The sequence below is a fragment of the Microtus oregoni genome, unplaced genomic scaffold, assembly GCF_018167655.1.
Source record: "Microtus oregoni isolate MIOR12 unplaced genomic scaffold, Mior012 000041F_ref0000270, whole genome shotgun sequence".
NCBI lineage: Eukaryota > Metazoa > Chordata > Mammalia > Rodentia > Cricetidae > Microtus > Microtus oregoni.
The window spans coordinates 17,220,683-17,244,020 of NW_024543208.1; the positions used below are offsets into that span (position 1 = coordinate 17,220,683).

Here is a 23,338-nt window from a genome sequence, read left to right on the forward strand (position 1 = left end):
ATTCAGTTTCTGTATCACTTTAATACATCCTGGACACCTTTGTGTCCAGACCTTTAAAATCACTTAACATATATACAAGGACAATATTTAACTGAGTAACTATAACATAATTAATCCCTATTCAAATTGCTTCTGACTTTTAATCAATAAATAATATTAAAGTAAACATCACTGGCCTTCTATCCATTTATCCCACTAAAATAAATTCCTAAGGACAGAACTGCTAGATAAGGGGTGTGTGTGTTGTATATTTTTATTTTATTTTTGAGATAGGGTTTCACTCTGTAGACTAGACTGGCCTTGGATTCAGAGATCTACCTGTCTCTGCCTCCCTAATGCTGTGACTAAAGGTGTGTCCCCGCTCCGACAGTATCTCCTAGTGCTCATCGCTGCATACGCCAGCTTCTGGGGATCCTCCTGCCTCAACTCCCACCTCACAATAGGAACACTGGGGTTGCAGGTGCACTGCCATGTCCAGGCATGTGAGTTCCAGGATTCAAATTCTGGTCTTTACCATGTGTGACAAACATTCTATCTAAGTCCTGTGGTGTATGGATGTTTTCCCTGTATGTATGTCTGTCCACCATTTATGTACCTGGTACTAGAGGAGAACAAGAAATGGCATCAGATTCCCTGGAACTGGGGCTGGAGATGGTCATAAGCTGCCATGTGTGCAGGAAATTGAACCCATGTCCTCCTGAAGAACAGACAGAGCTCTTTAATCACTGAGCCATCTTTCCAGCCCCCTCAAAATGCTTGTGTTTTAAAGGTTCCACTAGGGACCACAGGGGATGTACTACTTGTCCGACACAGCAGGGTAAATATCATCACGAAACAGAAAGGCTCATTTTTTTTTTCAGCTCAGAATTTATTTATTTTGAGCACAGCTTATTCTCTAAAAGCCATACTAACACATAAAATATAATCAAATGACAAAAATTAGAAATAGGAGAGAAAGATACAGGAAAAACAAGGACAGGGAGCCTAGCACCCTGGAGGTAAGAGCAAGGCCAGCACAACAGACTTGCCACACAACACTGCAAAGCTGCTGACAGTGGGCCACATGCATGGCTCTGACTTTCTGGAGAGGAGCTGGGAGAGCAGAATCAGGAATTCATAAAACATTTCGATCATCAAAACTCCGGGGACGAGTATAGTGAGTTTTCCTCTGCGAAATTCAGGGTTTCTAATCTCTAATGTCAGTAAACAGAAAAGCAGGCAGACAGACAGACACACAAATTCCAATCATTAGAGAGAACCTCTACATCACCCTTCTGTCCTGTGTCTATAACCTACAGTGTCCATCAGAGGTCGCCCATCACTCCAGTCAGATCTGAGAAAGTAATTACGGCAGAGAAGCCTAGCATGGCTACTCCATAGGACACCTCCGTGGTCATCTCTGGAGACACTGGCTACAAACCCACAGCCTAAAACACCCAGCAGGACAGCCTGCACATGCCCGCGCAGATCTCCCACCAGACCTAGAAGGAACAGGGCTCTGGGAGCTCAATGTCCTATATAGGAGTAACTTTTATCCTACACATTATTTTGAACAGACTTTTTGAAAAGTTAAATGGTACAAAAGCAGTCTCCAACGGCAAAAGAATCCTTGATGAGTTTATTGAAACTGGCCAAAACACTAAATTAATTTAGCAACTGTTGACTTTCACAAACTCAAAAGCTAAGATTATGCTCTGCTAACACCTGAGCATTTAGCAATATCAGGCAAAGAGCAACACACACTCTACAACAGGATCCCCAGCACTGTGAAGTAACCTCAACCTTCCCTGAATCATCAATCAATCTTAACACTCCCTGCATCACCAAGCAACCCCAGCCTTCCCTGCATCACCAAACAAATTCAATACTCCTGGCATCACCAAGCAACCACAACACTCACTGTATCTCCAACCTCAACACTCCCTGCTTCACCAGTTATTAAAAAGCTGCAGACAGCTTGAAAACATCTGGACCTCCCTTTGTTCCTGCCAGATGATCTTGTCACTCTGCCCTAGAGAAAACTTCAACTATAAGCAAAGACTCCCTTAACTCCCTACCATGAGACATATGCTTGTCCTCAGCACACATCTCCTGACACACCCAGCAACTCCTGCCCTACTTTTCCCTGTGCCATCACCTTCTGCCCATCTGGCTCTTAATTCTCCTTTATCCTCAAAAATAAAAACATGTAAACCAGACACAGTGATGCGTACCTGTTATTGCAACACTCAGGAGGCAAGGCAGGATGATCAAAAATGAGTTCTACGCAATCCTGGACAGCAAATTTGAAGTCAGCAAGGCTCTGTCTAACACACTCATGCACACGCATGTGTGCATGTGGACACACACAGCTTTTATCTCTTTCAGGCGCTCTCTTGTAGTTACTGCTCACTTGATGCTTTCTTCTTGTCAAGTAAACTGCCAAGCTATCAACACTCACATCTTCCCCCTTATTTCCCACTCACATTAACAAACTGCAAGCTACATCAATGAAACTGATCAAATCGTGGTCACCCAAACCCTTGTCACTAAGTCGAACATCCACTTATGATCCTGAACTCCTTATCCAAACCTCTCAGCAGCACTTACACTCTAGAATGCGGAGGCATCTGATGGTAATGACAAGAAGATATAATCCTAAAGTGTGCCTCCAGGGTGGTTCCAAATCCACTGGGACTGACAGTGAAGACTAGCCATCACCGGAGAGGTAGAGCACAATTATCAAGGGAGCAGACTCTGGCTCAAGCTCAGCCTCACCGCACATTAGCCGCATGTCACTGAGCGATTATATTTATGTCACTGTGTCTAAGTAAACAGAACAGAATTCTGGGAAGGAGGGAAGTGTGCAGACGCCATGAATCTCCAGCCTGAAACAGATGTAGGTTTAGAATGTTGCTGGTAAGCCACAGTCACATGGAGATACACAGATTTAACAGAAATGGGTTAATCAAAGATGTGAGAGTTAGCCAATAAGAGGCTAGAGCTAATGGGCCAGGCAGTAATTAAATGAATACAATTTCTTTGTGGTTATTTCGGGGGTTAAGCTAGCCGGGTGGCAGGATGCCGCCTGCTCCTCTTACTACAAGACTGCAGTCTCAGAGATGATGGAAAGTATGCTGCTTGGGACATGCTAGCAAAGAATGACACACACACACACACACGCACGCGACGACAGTCAATGAGTTAGCTACATACAAATGTTCATTTTCATGAAAGAATGGAGACTAGCACACTAAGCCACCGATAATCATTTCTGACTACGAGTCTATAGGCATGTTTTCATTTTACTATTTTAGCTTACTTTCATTTTCTAAGTTTTCTACAACAGATTAAGTATATTTTAAAATAAAAAATTGAAATTTTCATCACAAAAATGGATAGACGTATTGTTAAGTGTCCAATAATTAGATGCTACTGTGTTGTGATTTTCTAAGAGCCTGCAGAAAAAGGAGCCAGGAGCTGTTGGATACAAGTGGCTGTGCTATGCTGGCCTGCCCATCTAAGAGGAAGGCATGGATGGTGGAGACTTAGTGAGCATTCCTTATCAGAATGTCTTCAGTTAACTTCAGCTCAGAACTGTGTCACCAAGAATCTGCATTACATTGGGAGCAAGGGACCATGGGAGAGGGTTGAAGGGGAGGGGAGAAGGGACGGGAGCAGAGAAAAATGTATAGCTCAATAAAATCAATAAATAAAGAATCCGGATTACGTGCCTTTGGAGATGGCTCAGTGGTTAAGAGCAATGACTGCTCTTCCAGACCTGGGCTCAACTTCCAGTGCCTACATGGCAGCTAGCTATCTGTAACTCCAAGAACTGACACCCTCACACAGACATACATGCAGGCAAAGCATCAATACACACAAAAATAAAAATAAACTTTAAAAAGGAAAGAAAAGAATAAATGAATCTGTATTAGAGATGTCAGAGTTAGCTCACTACTTAAGAGCACTGACTGTTCTTCCAGAAGACCCCCAGGTTTGAATCCCAGCACCCACACAGCAGCTCATGATCACCTGCAACCCCAGTGCCAGGGGATGTAATGCCCTCTTCTGGCTTCCAAAGGGCACCAAGAATGCACACTGTATGTAATCAAAACACTCATACACATAAAAATAAAAATTAAAAAGAAAAAAATCTGAATTGGAGGTAGGCATAGCAACACACACTTTTAACCATAGTACTTATGGGGCAAATCTCTCTGAGTTCCAGGCCAGTCAGGGCTACAGAGTGAGAACCTGTCTCCATCATCATCATCAGTTGGAGCAGGTGCATTAGCCAATGAACCAGCTAAGCCCTGCAGTTTGTCCTAATGTGCATGTGTGTTGGAGGATTTGGAGGGCGATAGGGTGTGGGAGTCAAGCAGTGGTAGAAACGCCAGGCTGGGTCTGCACTGCTGCAGCAAGGCAGTCACCCTGTCACCAGGCTGCTCACAGCACCAAGAGAAACAGGTTTTGCATTTTACTGAATACAGGGTGAAAAGGTCACCCCAAGAGAAAGTAAACAAATGGGAAGAATTCCTGGAAATATGTACATTACCTCTGAGGAAGTCATACACGTGTGAGCACCCTCTCAGGGAGATAACAGGGCAGCTATGCATGGACAGGCAAACCTTTACGTGTGAGCCAGGTGCAGAAAGATGGGGTAGGGTGACATTGAAAAACTGAGAATGGAGATCTCCCGTGATCTTGGATAAGTAGCCCCAACATAATAAAAATGGCAGTCTTACCAAAAGCAATCTACAGATTCAATTAAAATCCCCATCAAAAACCCAACATTAAAAAAAAAAACCCAACATAATTCTTCACTGACCTTGAAAGAACAATACTCCACTTCATATGGAAAAACAAAAAGCCCAGGATAGCCGAAACAATCCTGTATTAGGAATTTCTGGAGGCAATACCATCACTGACTTCAAACTTTACTATTGAATATACAATACTATTGAATATAGAATACAGTAATGAAAACAGCTTGGTATTGGCATAAAAGCAGACAGGTGGACCAATGGAATCAAATCAAAGACACCAATATTAGTCCACACAACTATGAATACCTGATTTTTGACAAAGAAGCTAAAATTATACAATAAAAAAAGAAAACATCTTCAACAAATGATGCTGGCATAACTGGATATCAATATGTATAAGAATGCAAATAGATCCATATCTATCCCCATGTATCCTCAAGTACAAATGGATCAAAGTCCTCAACATAAATCCAGTCACACTGAATCTCACAGAAGAGAAGTGGGAAGTAGCCTTGAATGCATGGACACAGGAAACCACTTCCTCAATATAACCTGAGCAACAATAAATAAATGGGACCTCCTGAAACTGAGAAGCTATGTAAGGCAAAGGACACAGTCAATAAGACAAAATGACAGCCAACTGAATGGGAAAAGATCTTCACCAACCCCACATCAGACAGAGGACTAATCTACAAAAATATAAAGAACTCAAGAAACTAGACATCAAAATACCAAATAATCCAATTAAAAATGGGGTACAGATCTAAACAGAGAATTCTCAACAGAAGAATCTCAAATGGCCAAAAGACACTTAAGGAATTGCTCAACATCCTTAGCCTCAGGAAAATGCAAATCAAAATGACTTTGAGATACCATCTTATACTATTAAGTATGAAGAATGGCTAAGATCAAAAACACTGATGACAGCTTATGCCAGAGAGGATGAGGAGAAAGGAGAATACTCCTTCATTGCTGGTAGGAGTGCAAACTTGTACAGCTGCTTTGGAAATCAGTATGACAGTTTCTCAGAAAATTGGGAATCAATCTATGATGAGACCCAGTGATACCACCCTTCGGTATATACTCAAAGAATACACACTCACGCCACAAAAACATCTGCTCAACTATGTTCATAACAGCACTATTCATAGTAACCAGAACATGGAAATAATGTAGATGCCCCTGAACCAAAGAATGGATAAAGAAAATGTGGTACATCTATACAATGGAGTAGTACTCAGCAATAAAAAAAAAATGGCATCAAGCAAACGGATGGAACTAGAAAAAAACAACCCTTGTTACGGGAGGTCCTCCCACTCCTCCAGCCTATCGCCGCTGAGATACCAGCCCATTGGGGCGTGGTCTCTCTCCCTTTAAAAAAGCGGCCACTTCCCTCTCCTCTCTCTCTTCACTTCCTGCTCTGCGGGCAACTAGACTCACTTCCTGGTTGCACAGAGGGCTGGGACGGTGATCTGTAAGTTTTTTCCCCTTTAAATAAATACCACCCTATTAATCATAATTCCAAACTGGTGTGGCATTGTTTATGACTTATGCCTTCAGTTGGCACCCAACGTTTGGTTTTAGAACCTCTCCTTTCCCTGCTCGGCTTCCGGCCACGAGTTCAGCTTGGCGGGAGCCCTCATTCCTCAGCCGGCCACCGGCGGCCTTGGCCTCCCCACGTGGATTTAAACTCCACAGGTCCGCGTAGTCTCTGCCGTGTGGTTTGCTCTTTTCTGAGTCGTTTTTAAGTCTCCCTTGCAAGCACAGCTCTTAAGTGTCACGAACCAGAGCACGCGGTTGCTGAAAGCTGCAACCCCTCAGGGTGACTCTGTCATGTGGAGGCATAAGCAGCTTCCAGGTTGCTCTTCTCTAACCCCGGATTCTGGGTTTCTGGTTCCGTCTCTGGAATTGATTTAATTACATTTACTTTGTTGAGCAACTTACATTTTCCAGTTTTTAACAAATACTAGGCAGACTCTGAAACAGGACCCTGTTTTCGTCGCGACTTTGCAACAGCGCCACCTGCTGGATAATAGGTAATATGGCAGTTTTCGTTTCCAACGCGAATTTTACTGTTCTGGTTACCAATACAATGGGTTATATCATGCAAGGTTTATATGACTATGGGGATAACTTAATTTACTGGTTACTAGGCTTCAGTATTCTTTTGAATATTCTATCATTTAGGAAGATCATGGCACTCCTAAGAACCATACAATCTTTACTAGAAACTCATGCAGGTCAGGAGATTCAGGATTCAAAAGAGACAATAATAAAGACAATAATAAAAAGACTTGAAATGATTGAAGAAATGATTGGAGCTGGTGAACAGAGTAATAAGGCACAAGGACAGAATACAATGCCAAAACCAGCTATTAGAACTGGCTTACCCAAGGTTTTAGCGGCATACCCTATACTTAATTCTGACAAAGCATCAACTTCTAAAGGCTCAAAGGGAGTCAGAGAAGCTAGATGGACGCCAATAGCAACGAATGATCTAAAAGAAATTAAGCAAGGTATTATTAATTTTGGCTTGCACTCTGCATACGTAAAGGAAATGATAAGGACTTGGGCTTCTAATGCTAGAGCTACCCCCCATGATTTCCATCAGTTAGTATCTGCAGTTTTAGATAATGGACCTTCCTTGATGTTTGGAATTTATTTCAGAGAAGAATCCAAACATATGGAAGAGCAAGGAAGAGCAAAAGGTGTTGAGGTTTCCCAAGATCAAATTCTTGGTGCAGGCGAATATGCTGATCCACAGGTCCAAGCTCTTTATGATGATGAAGTACTGTGTCTATGTAACCAAGCAGCTTTAAATGCTTGGAATAGGATACAAGAGCCAGCAAAAAGGGTTGAATCATATACCAGAATTACGCAGGGACAGAGAGAACCCTTTATTGACTTTTTGCAAAGATTAATTAAGGCTCTGGACATAGGGGTAACAGACCCAGAAGCTAGACGAATACTTCTTGAATCTCTAGCTTTTGAGAATGCAAACATAGAATGTAAAAAGATAATTGGGCCTTTAAAGTCTAGATCAGCACCTATGGATGAATGGATTCAGCATACGATGAATGTTGAGACGTTTAGCTATAACGATGAATCTTGGCTAGGAGAAGCGATTTCCACAGCAATGAGGAGACATCAAACTGCCAGGTGTTTTAATTGTGGTAAATTAGGACATCTGAAAAGGGATTGCAGGCACAGAATTTCTAGGAATATTATCTCTTCTGGGAATGACAAAAATAGGAGACCTAGGCCTTCAGGTATATGTAGGAGATGTGGTAAAGGCCGACATTGGTCCAATGAATGCAGGTCAACAACAGACAGACAAGGTAACCCGATACTGTCGGGAAACTCCTTGAGGGGCCTCTCGCAGGCCCCCAAGCCAACAGTGGCCCAGTCATTCCCAGTCACAGTGGAGAACGTGCCTCACCAAGAAAATTAAAAGCTCCATTTTCTGCTGTAAAAAGTAATACTGGTCTAAATGATGAAATACGTGTGGAGGATGAGTCAAAAAACCCAGTAGGACAGAGTAAACGTATATTTTGGCAGACTTCTATTAATGATCAAAGAACAAAGCTAAGAGTCTGTATAAATGGCACTTTTATTGAAGGCTTATTAGACACAGGTGCGGATGTAAGTATCATTACCCCAGAATCTTGGCATCCAAAATGGCCTCTTCAAGAGGTAGATGTTCAGTTCCTGGGAATTGGAACCCTATCTCGTGTAAAACAAAGCACAAGATGGGTTGAATGCATAGGGCCCGAAGGGCAAATAGGAAGACTAAGGCCATATATAGCCAATATTGCCATCAATTTATGGGGCTGTGACCTGCTACAGCAATGGAATACCCAGATTAACATTCCTGTAGTTCCAGGAACTCATAATTCTGGGAAGGATATGATGAGGTATTATGGAAAAAGGTCACCAGCCATTCAGGCGGTACAAGAACGTACAGCAAATACCAAACCTTTAGAGGTACCAACAGCCCTACCTTTAAAATGGCTAACTGCTAAGCCAATATGGATCAAACAGTGGCCTCTAGCTGAAGATAAACTACAGGCATTGGAACAGCTGGTGCAAGAGCAACTAGATGCTCACCATATTGAAGAATGAACCAGCCCTTGGAATTCTCCTGTGTTTGTTGTAAAAAAGAAATCTGGTAAATGGAGAATGGTGACAGATCTAAGAGCTGTCAACAAAGTAATTCAACCTATGGGCCCACTACAATCTAGAATTCCTTTGCCTTCTCTGTTACCAAAAGGATGGCCTCTTATAGTTATTGATTTGAAAGATTGTTTTTTCACTATACCGTTACAAGAAAAGGATAGGGAAAAATTTGCCTTCACAGTGCCTACTTATAATAATTCTCAGCCTAATAGGAGATATCAATGGACTGTCCTCCCACAGGTATGCTCAATAGTCCTACATTGTGCCCATATTTTGTAAGTAAGCCATTGGAAATAATTTATCATTACATGGATGACATCTTGTTATCTGATTCAAATAAAGATACTTTAGAAAGGATGTTTGAAGAAGTAAAGAAAGTCTTGCCTAGGTGGGGATTACAAATTGCCCCTGAAAAGATTCAAAGAGGAAATTCTATTAATTACCTAGGTTACAGAATAGAGTTAGAGAAAATTAAAACGCAAAAGGCACAAATTAGAGACCGGTTAAAGACTCTTAATGACTTCCAAAGATTGTTAGGAGACATTTCCAGTCTACGACCAGCTGTTGGGATAACACCTGATCTAATAGTTCATTTAAACAAAACCTTAGATGGTGATAAAGATTCGAATAGTCCAAGAAAACTGACAGCTGAAGCTTTAGAAAAGGAACTGACAATGATTGAGGAAAAATTACAGGAGGCACAGGTGGATAGGGTGAACCCAAATCTTAGCTGCATCCTAGTCGTATTGCCTTCCAGAATTTCTCCTACAGGGATTCTAATGCAGAGGGAAGATATTATTTTAGAATGGATATTTATACCTAATAAACCAAGTAAAAAATCAAAAACTTATGTGGAAAAAGTCTCTGAATTAATTATAAAAGGTAAGCTGAGACTTCGTCAACTAGCAGGTATAGACCCAACAGAAACTATAGTGCCTTTTACTACTGAAGAAATAAAAAAGTTATGGGAAGACAATGAACTGTGGCAAAGAGCTTGTGATAATTTTTTGGGAGAAATTAATAGCAACTATCCCAAAAGTGGTAGACTTAACCTTATAAAAAGAACTTCTTGGATTCTTCCTAGAATTGTACGTGATGCTCCAATAACTGGAGGCTGTACGTTCTATACTGATGCAAATAAATCAGGGAAAGCAGATTACAAGTCAGATGAATTGAGTAAGGTGGAACAAAGCCCTTATAATTCTGTCCATAAGGCAGAATTATATGCCATTCTTATGGTGCTAAGGGATTTTAAAGAACGTCTTAATATAGTTACAGATTTACAATATGCAGAAAGAGTTATCTTGCATATTGAAATCGCTGAATTTATACCAGATGACACAGAGTTGACTTCATTGTTTATCCAGGTACAAGACATAATCAGGAACAGGCTTTGTCCGATGTACATAACACACATCCGGTCCCATACAGGTCTGCCTGGTCCTCTAGCCCATGGCAACGCTGAGATTGATCAATTGTTGATTGGAAGTGTGTTGCAGGCCTCAGAATTTCATAAGAAGCGTCATGTCAATAGTAAAGGCCTAAAGAAAGAATTTTCCATTACTTGGCAACAAGCTAAGGACATTATAAAGAGATGTCCTACTTGTTCTTTCTATAATCAAACACAGTTGCCTGCAGGGAGTAACCCAAAGGGTACTAAGAGAAATGAAATCTGGCAGATGGATGTGTTCCACTTTATGGAATTTGGTAAATTAAAATATGTACACTACACCATAGACACGTATTCAGGTTTTCAATGGGCTACTTCCCTGAGCTCAGAAAAGGCTGATTCAATAATCACACATTTATTGGAAGTTATGGCCATCATGGGTATACCTGTGCAAATAAAGACAGATAATGGTCCAGCACATGTATCTAAGAAAATGAAACGCTTTTTTGATTATTATAATATAAAACACATTACAGGTATACCAAATAATCCTACAGGTCAGGCAGTTATAGAAAGATCAAATCGTACTATAAAGGATATGCTGAACAAACAGAAAGGGACTGAAAATACCCCCAGAAATAGATTACATAATGATTTATTAACCTTGAATTTTCTTAACACTAATGAGAAGGGAACGACAGCTGCAGAAAGACATTGGATAATGGAAAAGTCTGCTGAACTAAATCAAACGATTTATTTCAAAGATGTGCTGACCTCTCAGTGGAAGCCAGGAGATGTGCTACGTTGGGGAAGGGGTTTTGCTCTTGTTTCCACAGGAGAAGAAAAATTGTGGATACCATCAAAATTAATAAAGTTTCGATTTGAAGAGGAGAAACCTCTTGGAAAGGAGAAATGACAACTCATCCACAATGATGATATTCATACAGGTGGTAAGAAAAACATATAGAATCGGGGCAGGGTTCTGTTCTTGTCTCCACAGGAAAACACTCATCTTTGAGAAATTCAAGGGACCCTGGATGTTTGGATACTGACAGATGGAAAAATACCTGCCCAATAGGAAATATCAAGAAAACTGGATGGGTTGTGTAAGTAATATTAAACCATATTTCTAAATTTATAAAGCTGGTTTTGAAGTTGGACTCTGGCTCAGTCCCTCTCCAATTCCAAGCCTGTTAGTAAGAAAAAAATCCAGAGTTTCTGGAGTTTCTGTCTCATATCAAGAGCCATGATATGGGACAGAAAGAAATATGAGTTTAGAAAACATCTTTGCTTTTCTTCATATCTATCATACATTTCATTGAATATATCTATCATGCCTTTCAGTGAATATATATATATATATATATGTATGTATTTCTATATATGTCTATATGATTAATGTTTAAGTTTTTCACAATGAACAATGAGTTTTTCCTGAAGTGACATTTGAAGTTTCCAGGAAGAAGATGGGGCCCCATAACAACAACTCCACCTGGTTGATATGACGTCATGATACTGATAGCGCTATTACAAGACCTGCTTTGGGTACCAGCTGCACAAGACAGTTCCAACTTGGTTAGCTGAAATGGTGCACATCTTATACAACATTTTGGCGAGACCTGCACAAAATACTCAGAGACGATTGGCAATTTTAAAAGACATTGATCTTGAAATTTAACCATCATTTTACTTTCACAGGATCCCCCAGAAAGAACGTCGCCCCCATGACAGCTGGAAGTAATTCTAGAGGACGACGTCCCCTCTCCCAGTAAAGTTTGCCCTTGGGTTTAGGGACATCATTTAGGGGTTGATTATAATTAGTATACGATTGAGGGTTGGGGAAGGAATTTTATAAGCTCAGGGATCATTTTGAAAAAAAAAAAGAGGGATGATGGGATAATAGATTTGTAATTGTGAGTTACTGTTTTTAGACAAATATATTGGTATAGATTCCTGTATAATGATACAAAGTTAAATTATATTGACTATTGTATGCATGCATGTTTCTACCTCTGTTTAAAACATTTTTATGTATTGACATATATTGTATTGATATATATATTGTATATATTTACCATAGTGCAGTGTACATTTCTACCTCTGATTAAGATACTTATATAATGATTGTGTATTGATATATATTTACCTACTGCAATGTATATTTGTACATTGTTTATATTTGGAGGTCATTGTCCTCATTTGTTTCACAGTCGTTTATTGTCTTAGTCTTTAAGTTAGATAGATATTGAGAATTATATAGACTAATAGTCATCTAAGTTTGTCATTTATAATTAGACTAATCAGGTTCTTTAGATATATAGAGATTATACTCAGTATAGATAGACAATCTTCAACTTCTTCAAAGAGCTGTAGAAAATGGCCTTTAATCTAACTCAGAGTTTTGTGGTAGTGAGACACAATTGCTCCTGGCAACACCACTCTATTCCCGAGAGAATGTTGAGCACCAAAGACACTCCACCTGGAGCCTTTCTTTTTGGCAGAACTGGCCTTTGGGCAAAGAAATGCCCATACCTCAACCACTGACAAAGATACAGAGCGTGCATCAATGGATAAAACAGGGCTGTCATATCCTGCCAAGACAGGGTAAGATAGTTTTGAAAAGTTGCTTGCCTTTGAAAATGGTATGTCACTTATGTTAGGCCTTAGCCAAAGTTGGTTGCTTCAACGCTGCCTATGTGACTTTGGGTGATTGCCTCGGTAGCTAGTTGTCTCTGTGATTTGTTGCATGTTTTGGAAGTTGTTTTACTGAACTTCCTAATTACCCAGGTAACATTATTTCCCTTCTCAGATCTTCGATGGGGTTGAAGACTATATAAATGTAGTTACTTTCTCTCATGACTTGGCCAAGTTATTTATTATACAAGACCTAAGCTAGTTAGAATAAGATATTTGTACTTATTGTATATAATTTCATAGTAGGTTTAGAACTCTCTTATTTAAACAAAAGGGGGAGGTGTTACGGGAGGTCCTCCCACTCCTCCAGCCTATAGCCGCTGAGATACCAGCCCATTGGGGCGTGGTCTCTCTCCCTTTAAAAAAGCGGCCACTTCCCTCTCCTCTCTCTCTTCACTTCCTGCTCCGCCGGCGACTAGACTCCCTTCCTGGTTGCCCAGAGGGCTGACGGTGATCTTTAAGTTTTTTCCCCTTTAAATAAATACCACCCTATTAATCATAATTCCAAACTGGTGTGGCATTGTTTATGACTTACGCCTTCAAACCCTGAGTGAGACAACCCAGACACAGAAGGACAAACACGGCTTGTATCACTCACAAGTGGATTCTAGACATAAAGCAAAGGATAACTGCCTACATTCCACTACCCCAGAGAAGCTAGGCAACAATGAGAACCCTAAGAGAAAAATACATCAATTCCCCCCTGGGAAGGGGAAATAGACAAGAATTCTTGAGAAAACTGACAACATATTGGGGGAGGAAGGATGGAAGGGGAAGGGAGAAGGGATGTGGGGAGGAGAACATGAGGGAAAGGGATGGTCAAGATGGGGGAAGGACAGAGAGGGAGAGCAAGGACAATTATCTTGATTGAGAGAGCCATAACAGGATTAGCAAGAAACCTGGCACTAGGGAACTCCCTGGAATCCACAAGGATAAGCAATAGTCAAGAGGGTACCTGAACTAGCCTTCCCCTTAAAGCATATTGATGATTACCTTAATTGTCATCATAGAAACTTCATCCATCAACTGATGGGAATAGATGCAGACATCCACAGTTAGCACTGAGCCGAACTCCCTGACTCAAGTCGAAGAGAGGGAGGCTCAATATTATTAACAAAGGGGTCATGACTATAATAGGGGTACCCACAGAAAACAGTTGACCTGAGCTAGTGGGAACTCACTGACTCTGGCCTGACAGTAAGGGAACCTACCTAGGACCAAACTGGGCCCACTGAAAGTGGGTGAAAGTTGTGTAGCTTGGGCAGTCTGTGGTACCACTGGAAGTGGGACCAGATTTATCGTTCATGCTTCAACTGGTTTTTTGGAGCCCATTGTCTTTGCTCAGCCTTGATATTGGGGGAAGGGCCTTGGTCCTGCCTCAAAGAGATGTGCCAGATTTTGTTGACTCCCCATGGGAAGCCTTACCCTCTCTGAGTAGTGGATGGAATATGTGGGTATGTGGAAGATGGGGGGAATGGAAGGAGGGGAGAAAGAAGAAACTGGATTGGTATATAAAATGAGAAAAGATTGTTTCAAAAATAAATTTTAAAAACAGAATGGTTTAAATGGTCACACATGACAGAGAGAGGGGAGAGAGTGGGAAAGAGAGAGAGATTTATATAATCATTGCATAATTAGACAGACCCAGACAGTAAGCTACATGTAGTCATGTGGACATATAAATGGTTTCAAAAACACTCTCAAGCAGAAGGAAAGTGAGAGAGCAGCAAGCAGGATACACTGAAACTCAAACCATTGCACTCTAGTGTTCATGTATGCCCACATATGAAAAGGAAAAGCTAAGCTGTAGCATCTGTGCTTTCAGTGAGAAGACTGTCCAGCTAAGGAGGAGAAGGGAGCCCTTAGAACTGTTTCTGCTTTATGAACATGTATTTTACTACTCATGTGTAGTAATATGGGCGGCGGGGCTGCGTCCCCAGCACCCCAGCCGCCCGCACGGCTAGCTTATGCCCGAAATAACAACACACAAACTGTATTCATTTAAACACTGCTTGGCCCATTCTCTTCTAGGCTAATTCTCACATATTAATTTAGCCCATTTCTAATCATCTGTGTTGCGCCCCTAGGTGCGCTTACCGGGAAGATTCTAGCCTATGTCCATCCAGGGTCGGAGCTTCATAGCGTGCGTCTGCCCAGGAGCCAGGAGCATGGCGTCTCTCTCAGGCGTCTGCTCCCGAGAGGAGAGCTGTTGAGTCTGAGCTCACTTCCTCTTCCTCCCAGCGTTCTGTTCTGTTCACTCCTCCCACCTATCTTCTAACCAATAAAATGGGCCAAGGCAGTTCCTTTATTAGCCAATGATCTTCCTCCATCACTCATGTGATTTTAAAATATAGTATTTCCACTCAAAAAAGATGAAGAAATATATGAACAGATTTCATTCTGCTCATCTTTCCAAAAAGTTAAACAGATGTAGAATCAACCAAATTCTTACAATAAAAAAATGTTTGCTGGGTATAGAGGCACACATTTCTCATCTCAGAGATGGAGAGGGTGAGGTAGAAGGATCAAGAGTTCAAGGCTAGCCTGAGCTACACAGCAAAATCTTGCTTCCTGCCCCAAATTATTAGTTTTTAATTAAAAGAGAAAATAAGGAGGTCAGGAAGATAGTTCAGTGGTATTGTGACTGGCGTGTGAGACCCTATGTTCAATTCCCAACACAAAGTGGGAGGGTTGAAGAGTAAGAAAAGGAATATGTGGTTTATCTGAGCTACTAACACCACCATAAAGGTTCAGTCATAAAAGGTCATAAAACATCTGTAATTCCTTCTGCAGTGTGTGATTTGTGGTAGAGGAAAAACAGACGAAAAGAATGGTTTCCTGACCGAAGTACTTACTTCATACATATATAAAACATATCCCAGTAACATTAGCCACTACCCCCTTGTCCCTCTCTAACATACACACCAAGCCCCCATCCCTCTTTCATATCTGTGCTGTTTTTGTAAAGCACTTTTTTGTTGACAAAGGTTTCTGTTCTGCCTGGTCCCATAACCATTCATTACCAAAGAAATACACAGAGGCCTACATTAATTATAAACTGGTTGACCTATTAACTCAGGCTCTTTATTAATTAACTTTTACATCTTATATTAACCCATAATTCGTGCCTGTGTTAGTCACATAGTATGGTACCTTTTATTAGTGAGGCATTTTAATCTTGCTTCCTCTGTGTCTGGTTGATGACTGCAGACTGAGCCTTTCCTCTTTCCAGAATTCTCCTATTCTGGTGGCCCTGCCTATACTTCCTGCCTGGCTACTGGCCAATCAGCGTTCTATTAAACCAATAAAAGTGACAAATCTTTACAGGGTACAAGATCATTGTCGCACAACACTCCCCCCTTTTTTAAAAAAACAAGAACTCTGAATCTAGTCTCCTCTGTTTAGCTTTTTTTCCTGACCATTATCCATAACAACTTGTAGCCAACACTCTAAACAAAGACAAACATCCATAATCAATTTTGGCGGGATGTGGGTATAGTTTTCTAGGCTACTTCCTGCTGATTGGGGGCACTGATAATCTTATGGGGACCTAAAGAAAATATAAGATTATGGTCAAGTCTTGAACTCAACCAGCAGTCTTGAGGTTTTTCTAGATGTAGAACTCAGAGAAAACTCTAATAGAGATCCTCTGAAATGTTGGATCATCTGGGCCACCCACTCCTATTGGAGATTTTTCAGAGTGTCTTGGTCCATCAAACCATATTTGTCTGAAAGGAATCCACAGTTTCTCATCTTCTGTGGAAACAAAAGCAAAACCTCATTTCCAAAGCAACATATCCTTAGACCCAAATTTTGAAGTCAAGATACCTTTAAAATACATATGTTGGTTTAGCTCAGCATCTCATACAATGACATGTCTCTCTGACTTAGCTCATTTACAGTCAAAACATTAAAAGAAAATATAATAATATACATAATCCATACTCTCTGTGTATATTCTATCTTTATGTGGCTTATTTTTTTTACTCCTTTAATCTATGACTGGACTGTCTGTACTCTGTCTCTTTAAAGACTTTGTTTTATTTTTTTAAACCATTCACTTTTTAAAAAAAACTATTTATCTCTCCCAAGCCTATGTACATTAATCTAACACTGTGACCCATTTAGAGGTCTTTTACATCTAATTTGTCTTTATTGCATATCTGTAATAATTTTCTGACCAGGGGTGCTTTAAAAATAGTAGACAGCTTGGTCTCAGCAGCCCAGGCTTTCAACATGGCAGAGGTAGTTCACCACCTGCTCTGGGACTGCTGGGTGGAAGCCGTCCTCACGACCATGACTCTGGGCATACAGCACATAAACCCTTTCTATCTGAGTAAAACCTAAATCTGCCACATATCACACTGCATAGCCTGGAAATATCTGTGTATGGCGGCAGGAATCCGCCATGCTCTCCTGCCTGTGCACGTCTAGCAGACCTGATCCCACTGCCTACACTGAGCCACAGGCATGCAGACCCATTGTGGATGGTGGGCATCAACCCCCAAAAGGGGCCAAAGCTGTTCCTGTAACTAGCACAAACCAGAAAGGCTTCCCTTAAAGAAACTGCACAATTCTTGCCACTAAAGCTGAGTCAGGAAAACTCTTAAAGGAGCTGCATCTCTGCTTGCCGCCAGAGTGTATTTGTGTATGTCTAAAATTCCTTCCCAAACTCTCTCAGGTTTTAAGTGGATTTAGTTGGCCATGTTTGCACCAATTGTTGATAGAGGTTTCTGTCCTGCCCAGTCCTGCAGTGTCTGAAGATAATTCCGATCGTCATAAGTTGGGGTTGGAGACAAGTAGAGGGTGCTACTAGCATCTAATAGACAGAGTCTAGGGATGTCCTACACCCTACAATAGGACAGCCCCCACAGAAAGTATTGTTCATCTCAAAATATCAATACTGTCAGTTAAGAAACCCTGATCTAACTCTAAAATTTTAATACTATTTTGAATATGAAAAAGGACTTCAAAAAAGTAAAAGTCAACAACATAGATCAGGGATATAGTTGAGTGGTAGAGCACTTGCCTAGCAGAAACAAGGCCTTGTGTTCCATACCCACCATTCCCCCAGAGAGTAAGAATAAGTCGTGGTGCATGCCTTTAATCCATGCACTTGGGAGGCAGAGACAGGTAGATCTCTGTGAGTTTGAGGCTATCCTGGTCTACAGAGCGAGTTCCAGGACAGCCAGAGCTGTTACACAGAGAAACCCTGTCTTGAAAAACCAAAAGAATTAAATGTATTATTTTACAAGTAGAATTAAATGAAGAATATGAACTTTGTAGTCTTAACACATTCATGTTAGAAACCTAGTTACCGCTGGGCGGTGGTGGCGCACGCCTTTAATCCCAGCACTCGGGAGGCAGAGGCAGGCGGATCTCTGTGAGTTCGAGACCAGCCTGGTCTACAGAGCTAATTCCAGGACAGGCTCCGAAGCCACAGAGAAACCCTGTCTCGAAAAACCAAAAAAAAAAAAAAAAAAAAAAAAAGAAACCTAGTTACCAATTTTGTTGCCCCATACAGGTTATTCAGTTTCGTCATGTATAAAATTCTAACTAAACACAAATCTTTTAGGATTTCTGATAAAACTAATCAATTTAGTCCCAGTGCTCTTCCCTCTTTCGGTCTGGTAGAGAGCATGGCAGAGAATCACTAGACATCAGTTTCCGTCCCCTCATTTCTGTCTTTAACTCCACTTATCCCAAATCCTGGTCCCATCACAGAGACATGGATTGGTATACAGTCATGCAGATTGGGAAACATTAAGCAAAACCACTAACGACACAGAGGGATTACAGGGACCAAAAGTTTTATTTAAACTATTTCAGCCACAATTTCCCCATTTTAAGAATAAAAACCTATTGTAAGCATATAATTCTTTTTAACTTTTAATATAACCTCCCTCTCATAACTATAATAAAGTGACCACAGGAGAGACAGCAAAAGCAGAGAGAGGATCCCAATGGCTCAGAGCATTGTTCTAGGCTGTGTCCTAGCGCTGTGATAAACACTGTGGCCAAAATCAACTTGGGGATGAGAGGGTTTATTTGGTTTACACATCCCAATCACAGTTCATCACTGGGGGAAATCAAGGTAGAAACTTAAAGGCAGAGACTGCTGATTCAGAGACCATGAAGGAAGGCTACTTACTGGCCTGCTCATGGTCAGCTGCCTTCCTGATACCTCACAGGACCACCAGCCCAAGGGTTGTACCAACTACACCGGACTGGGTCTTCTTACATCAGTCACTAATGAAGAAAATGCTTCTCAGACTTGCCTATAGGTCAGTCTTCGAGAGGTATCCTCTTACTTGAGGATTCTTCCTCTAGATGACCATAGCCTGTGTGAACTGCCCAAAAACAAAAACAGAAAACACATGCACAAGTATGAACTCCCACAAAGTAGGGGACTTACTTTGGTAGTGATCCTGTATGTGATGTAGGTCTCCATTGTACAAACATGCTTTTTAGGATCATCAACTGTGACAAAGAGATCACGAGTTTCACCATCAATGTCATCATCAAGGTGGAGTCTGTTCAGAAGGGAAGATGATGATGCTGGGCTCGAAGTGCCTGCTGGAGTACCACCATTGGGCAAAATGAGGTCCTGGAAGAAGAGAACAGTCTTAGAAATCACACGAATGGAGAACCTCACCAAATCACAGCTGCTGCAGCCACACTATGAAAACCTCAAGAACAACTGCCAATGCGCCCATGTTTCTCTTCACTCCATGTGTCACAGGAGGAACTCAAGTAGAAACTGATGCAGAGGCCATGGAGGAACGCTGCTTACTGGCTTGCTCGCCATGGCTTGCTCTGCCTGCTTTCAAATAAACCCTAGGATGACTTGTCCATGGGTGGGCTTGACCCTCCCACATCAATCATTTTCAATACGATGTCCCACAGACTTGCCTACATGCCAGTATGATGGAGGTGTCTTCTAGATTGAGGTTCACTTTCCCAGATGGCTCTAGCTTGTGTCAAGTTGACAAAAAGCTAACCAGATCTTAGCCTTTCATGCTATCTGTCCCGTTTTGTATTTAAAATTTCACAGTAAAAAAAAAAAAATTTAAAGAGATTGTCAGAGGGAGAAATGTCAGGAAAGAAGGAAGGAAGGAAAGAAGGGAGGGAGGGAGGGAGGGAAGGAAGGAAAGAAGGAAGGGAGGGAGGGAGGGAGGGAAGGGAGGGAGGGAGGGAGGGAGGACAGCAAACAACAGTTCTCATTCTCTTTCCACCATAGGATGAAGGCCTAAGGCTACCTGGATAAATTACATGTTAAGAATTTGTTACAAATATAGTATCCTATTTATGTTTGATTTTATCTTGGGATTTTTGAGACAAAGTCTCACTGTGTAGCCTTGGCTATTCTGGAACTTGCTCTGTGGACCAGGCTTGGCCTTGAACTCAAGAGATTCACCTGCCTCTGAATGCTGGGATTAAAGGTCTGCACAGCCATCATCCAGTGTTTTTGTTACTGTTGTTGTTGTTATTTGTTTGTTTTACAAACATAGTATATTTAAAAGCTATGGTGGTTTAAAGCAAATGGCTCCCACAGACTCCACAGAGAGTGGCACTGTTAGGGGTTGCGGCCTTGTTAGAGGAAGTGTGTCACACGGGATGGACTTTCAGGTTTCAAATGCTCAAGCCAGGCCCAGTGTCTCTCTCTTCCTGCTGATCCAGATGATATAACTCTAAGCTACTCCTGGGCATCATGTCTGCCTGCATGCCACCATGTTTCCTACCATGATGGGCTAAACCTCTGAAGCTGTAAGCCAGCACCAGTTAAATGCTTACCTTTATAAGAGTTGTGGTCATGGCTCTCTTCACAGCAATAAAAACCCTAACTAAAACAAAGGCCATGAACATCTAAGGCCCAGTCTAACAGTCCCCCTGTGGTGTTAGAACTTGACAAGGGAACAGAGCCTGTGTCTACCAGAAGATGGGAAGACCCAAGTGTTACCTCAGAAATCACTGAAAGACAAAGAATAAGAATGTGGCAAAAAGTGACAAGACAGCAATGGAAAGGCACTGGTGCCCCAGATCATAGGGTGGGGTCAAAGACACTCTGAGAGCTCTGACCTGTCCTTTAGAAGTTACCTCAGAAGTAATATCCATGAGCTACAGCTGATCACAGGAGACCCGAAAGAAGAAAGATAAGACAAGGCAGAGGAAAGCAAGGCCCGGGGTGAGGAGGACCAAGGTTTAGTTCCCAACACCCACCTGGTATCTCACAACTGTCTGTAATTCCAGTACCAAGAGACCCAAAGTTCTTTTATTGCATCTGCAGACACCATGTATACATGTGGTGCACAAACATACATGCAGGCAAACAAATATTCATACTATAGAGTAAAAATAAATACTTTTACATAATTGGTTTATATACCTGATTTATCCACAAACAATAGCACACACCTTGTGTGTGCATGTGTACATGTGTGTGCACTTGCTGATGAAATTATCTATCTTTCTTGTACATGTGGAACATGTGTGTGTACATGTATAACTGTGCATGTGCTGGTGTAATTATCTATCTGCCACGTGCATGTGTACATGTGTGTGCATGTGCTGGTGTAATTATCTATCTGCCATGTGCATGTGTACATGTGTGCATGTGTACATGTGTGCATGTGTACATGTGTGCATGTGTACACGTGTGCATGTGCTGGTGTAATTATCTATCTGCCACGTGCATGTGTACATGTGTGTGCATGTGCTGGTGTAATTATCTATCTGCCACGTGCATGTGTACATGTGTGCATGTGCTGGTGTAATTATCTATCTGCCACGTGCATGTGTACATGTGCTGGTGTAATTATCTATCTGCCACGTGCATGTGTACATGTGTGTGCATGTGTACATGTGTGTGCATGTGCTGGTGTAATTATCTATCTGCCACGTGCGTATGTACATGTGTGTGCATGTGCTGGTGTAATTATCTATCTGCCACGTGCATGTGTACATGTGTGTGCATGTGCTGGTGTAATTATCTATCTGCCATGTGCATATGTACATGTGTGTGCATGTGCTGGTGTAATTATCTATCTGCCACGTGCATGTGTACATGTGTGTGCATGTGTACATGTGTGTGCATGTGCTGGTGTAATTATCTATCTGCCACGTGCATGTGTACATGTGTGTGCATGTGCTGGTGTAATTATCTATCTGCCACGTGCATGTGTACATGTGTGTGCATGTGCTGGTGTAATTATCTATCTGCCACGTGCATGTGTACATGTGTGCATGTGCTGGTGTAATTATTTATCTGCCACGTGCATGTGTACATGTGTGTGCATGTGTACATGTGTGTGCATGTGCTGGTGTAATTATCTATCTGCCACGTGCATGTGTACATGTGCTGGTGTAATTATCTATCTGCCACGTGCATGTGTACATGTGTGTGCATGTGTACATGTGTGTGCATGTGCTGGTGTAATTATCTATCTGCCATGTGCATATGTACATGTGTGTGCATGTGCTGGTGTAATTATCTATCTGCCACATGCATGTGTACATGTGTGTGCATGTGCTGGTGTAATTATCTATCTGCCACGTGCATGTGTACATGTGTGTGCATGTGCTGGTGTAATTATCTATCTGCCATGTGCATCTGTACATGTGTGTGCATGTGCTGGTGTAATTATCTATCTGCCATGTGCATGTGTACATGTGTGTGCATGTGTACATGCATGTGCATGTGTACATGCGTGTACATGTGTGTGCATGTGCTGGTGTAATTATCTATCTGCCATGTGCATCTGTACATGTGTGTGCATGTGCTGGTGTAATTATCTATCTGCCATGTGCATGTGTACATGTGTGTGCATGTGTACATGCGTGTGCATGTGTACATGCGTGTACATGTGTGTGCATGTGCTGGTGTAATTATCTATCTGCCATGTGCATATGTACATGTGTGTGCATGTGCTGGTGTAATTATCTATCTGCCACATGCATGTGTACATGTGTGTGCATGTGCTGGTGTAATTATCTATCTGCCACGTGCATGTGTACATGTGTGTGCATGTGCTGGTGTAATTATCTATCTGCCATGTGCATCTGTACATGTGTGTGCATGTGTACATGCGTGTGCATGTGTACATGCGTGTACATGTGTGTGCATGTGCTGGTGTAATTATCTATCTGCCACGTGCATATGTACATGTGTGTGCATGTGCTGGTGTAATTATCTATTTGCCTTCTCTTGTCTGATCTACAGAGACTCTATACCAACTCTCCTAGGTTTATCCCTGGACCTCAGCCAGTAACCTTGAGGAATAGCCACATATAATATGAAATGACCTGACCAGTAGAGGAAAGGGAGAATCAG

General features: G+C 41.6%; 1 protein-coding gene across 1 annotated transcript in view; it reads right to left on the bottom strand.

The window, feature by feature from the left end:
* Positions 1 to 23,338, bottom strand: part of Snx30 (sorting nexin family member 30) — a 122,332-nt gene that overhangs the window by 43,919 nt on the left and 55,075 nt on the right. Inside the window, exon 2 of the mRNA XM_041632439.1 lies at positions 19,424 to 19,615. Within this exon, the coding sequence (XP_041488373.1) occupies positions 19,424 to 19,615 (192 nt within the window). The remainder of the gene's footprint in view (positions 1 to 19,423; positions 19,616 to 23,338) is intronic.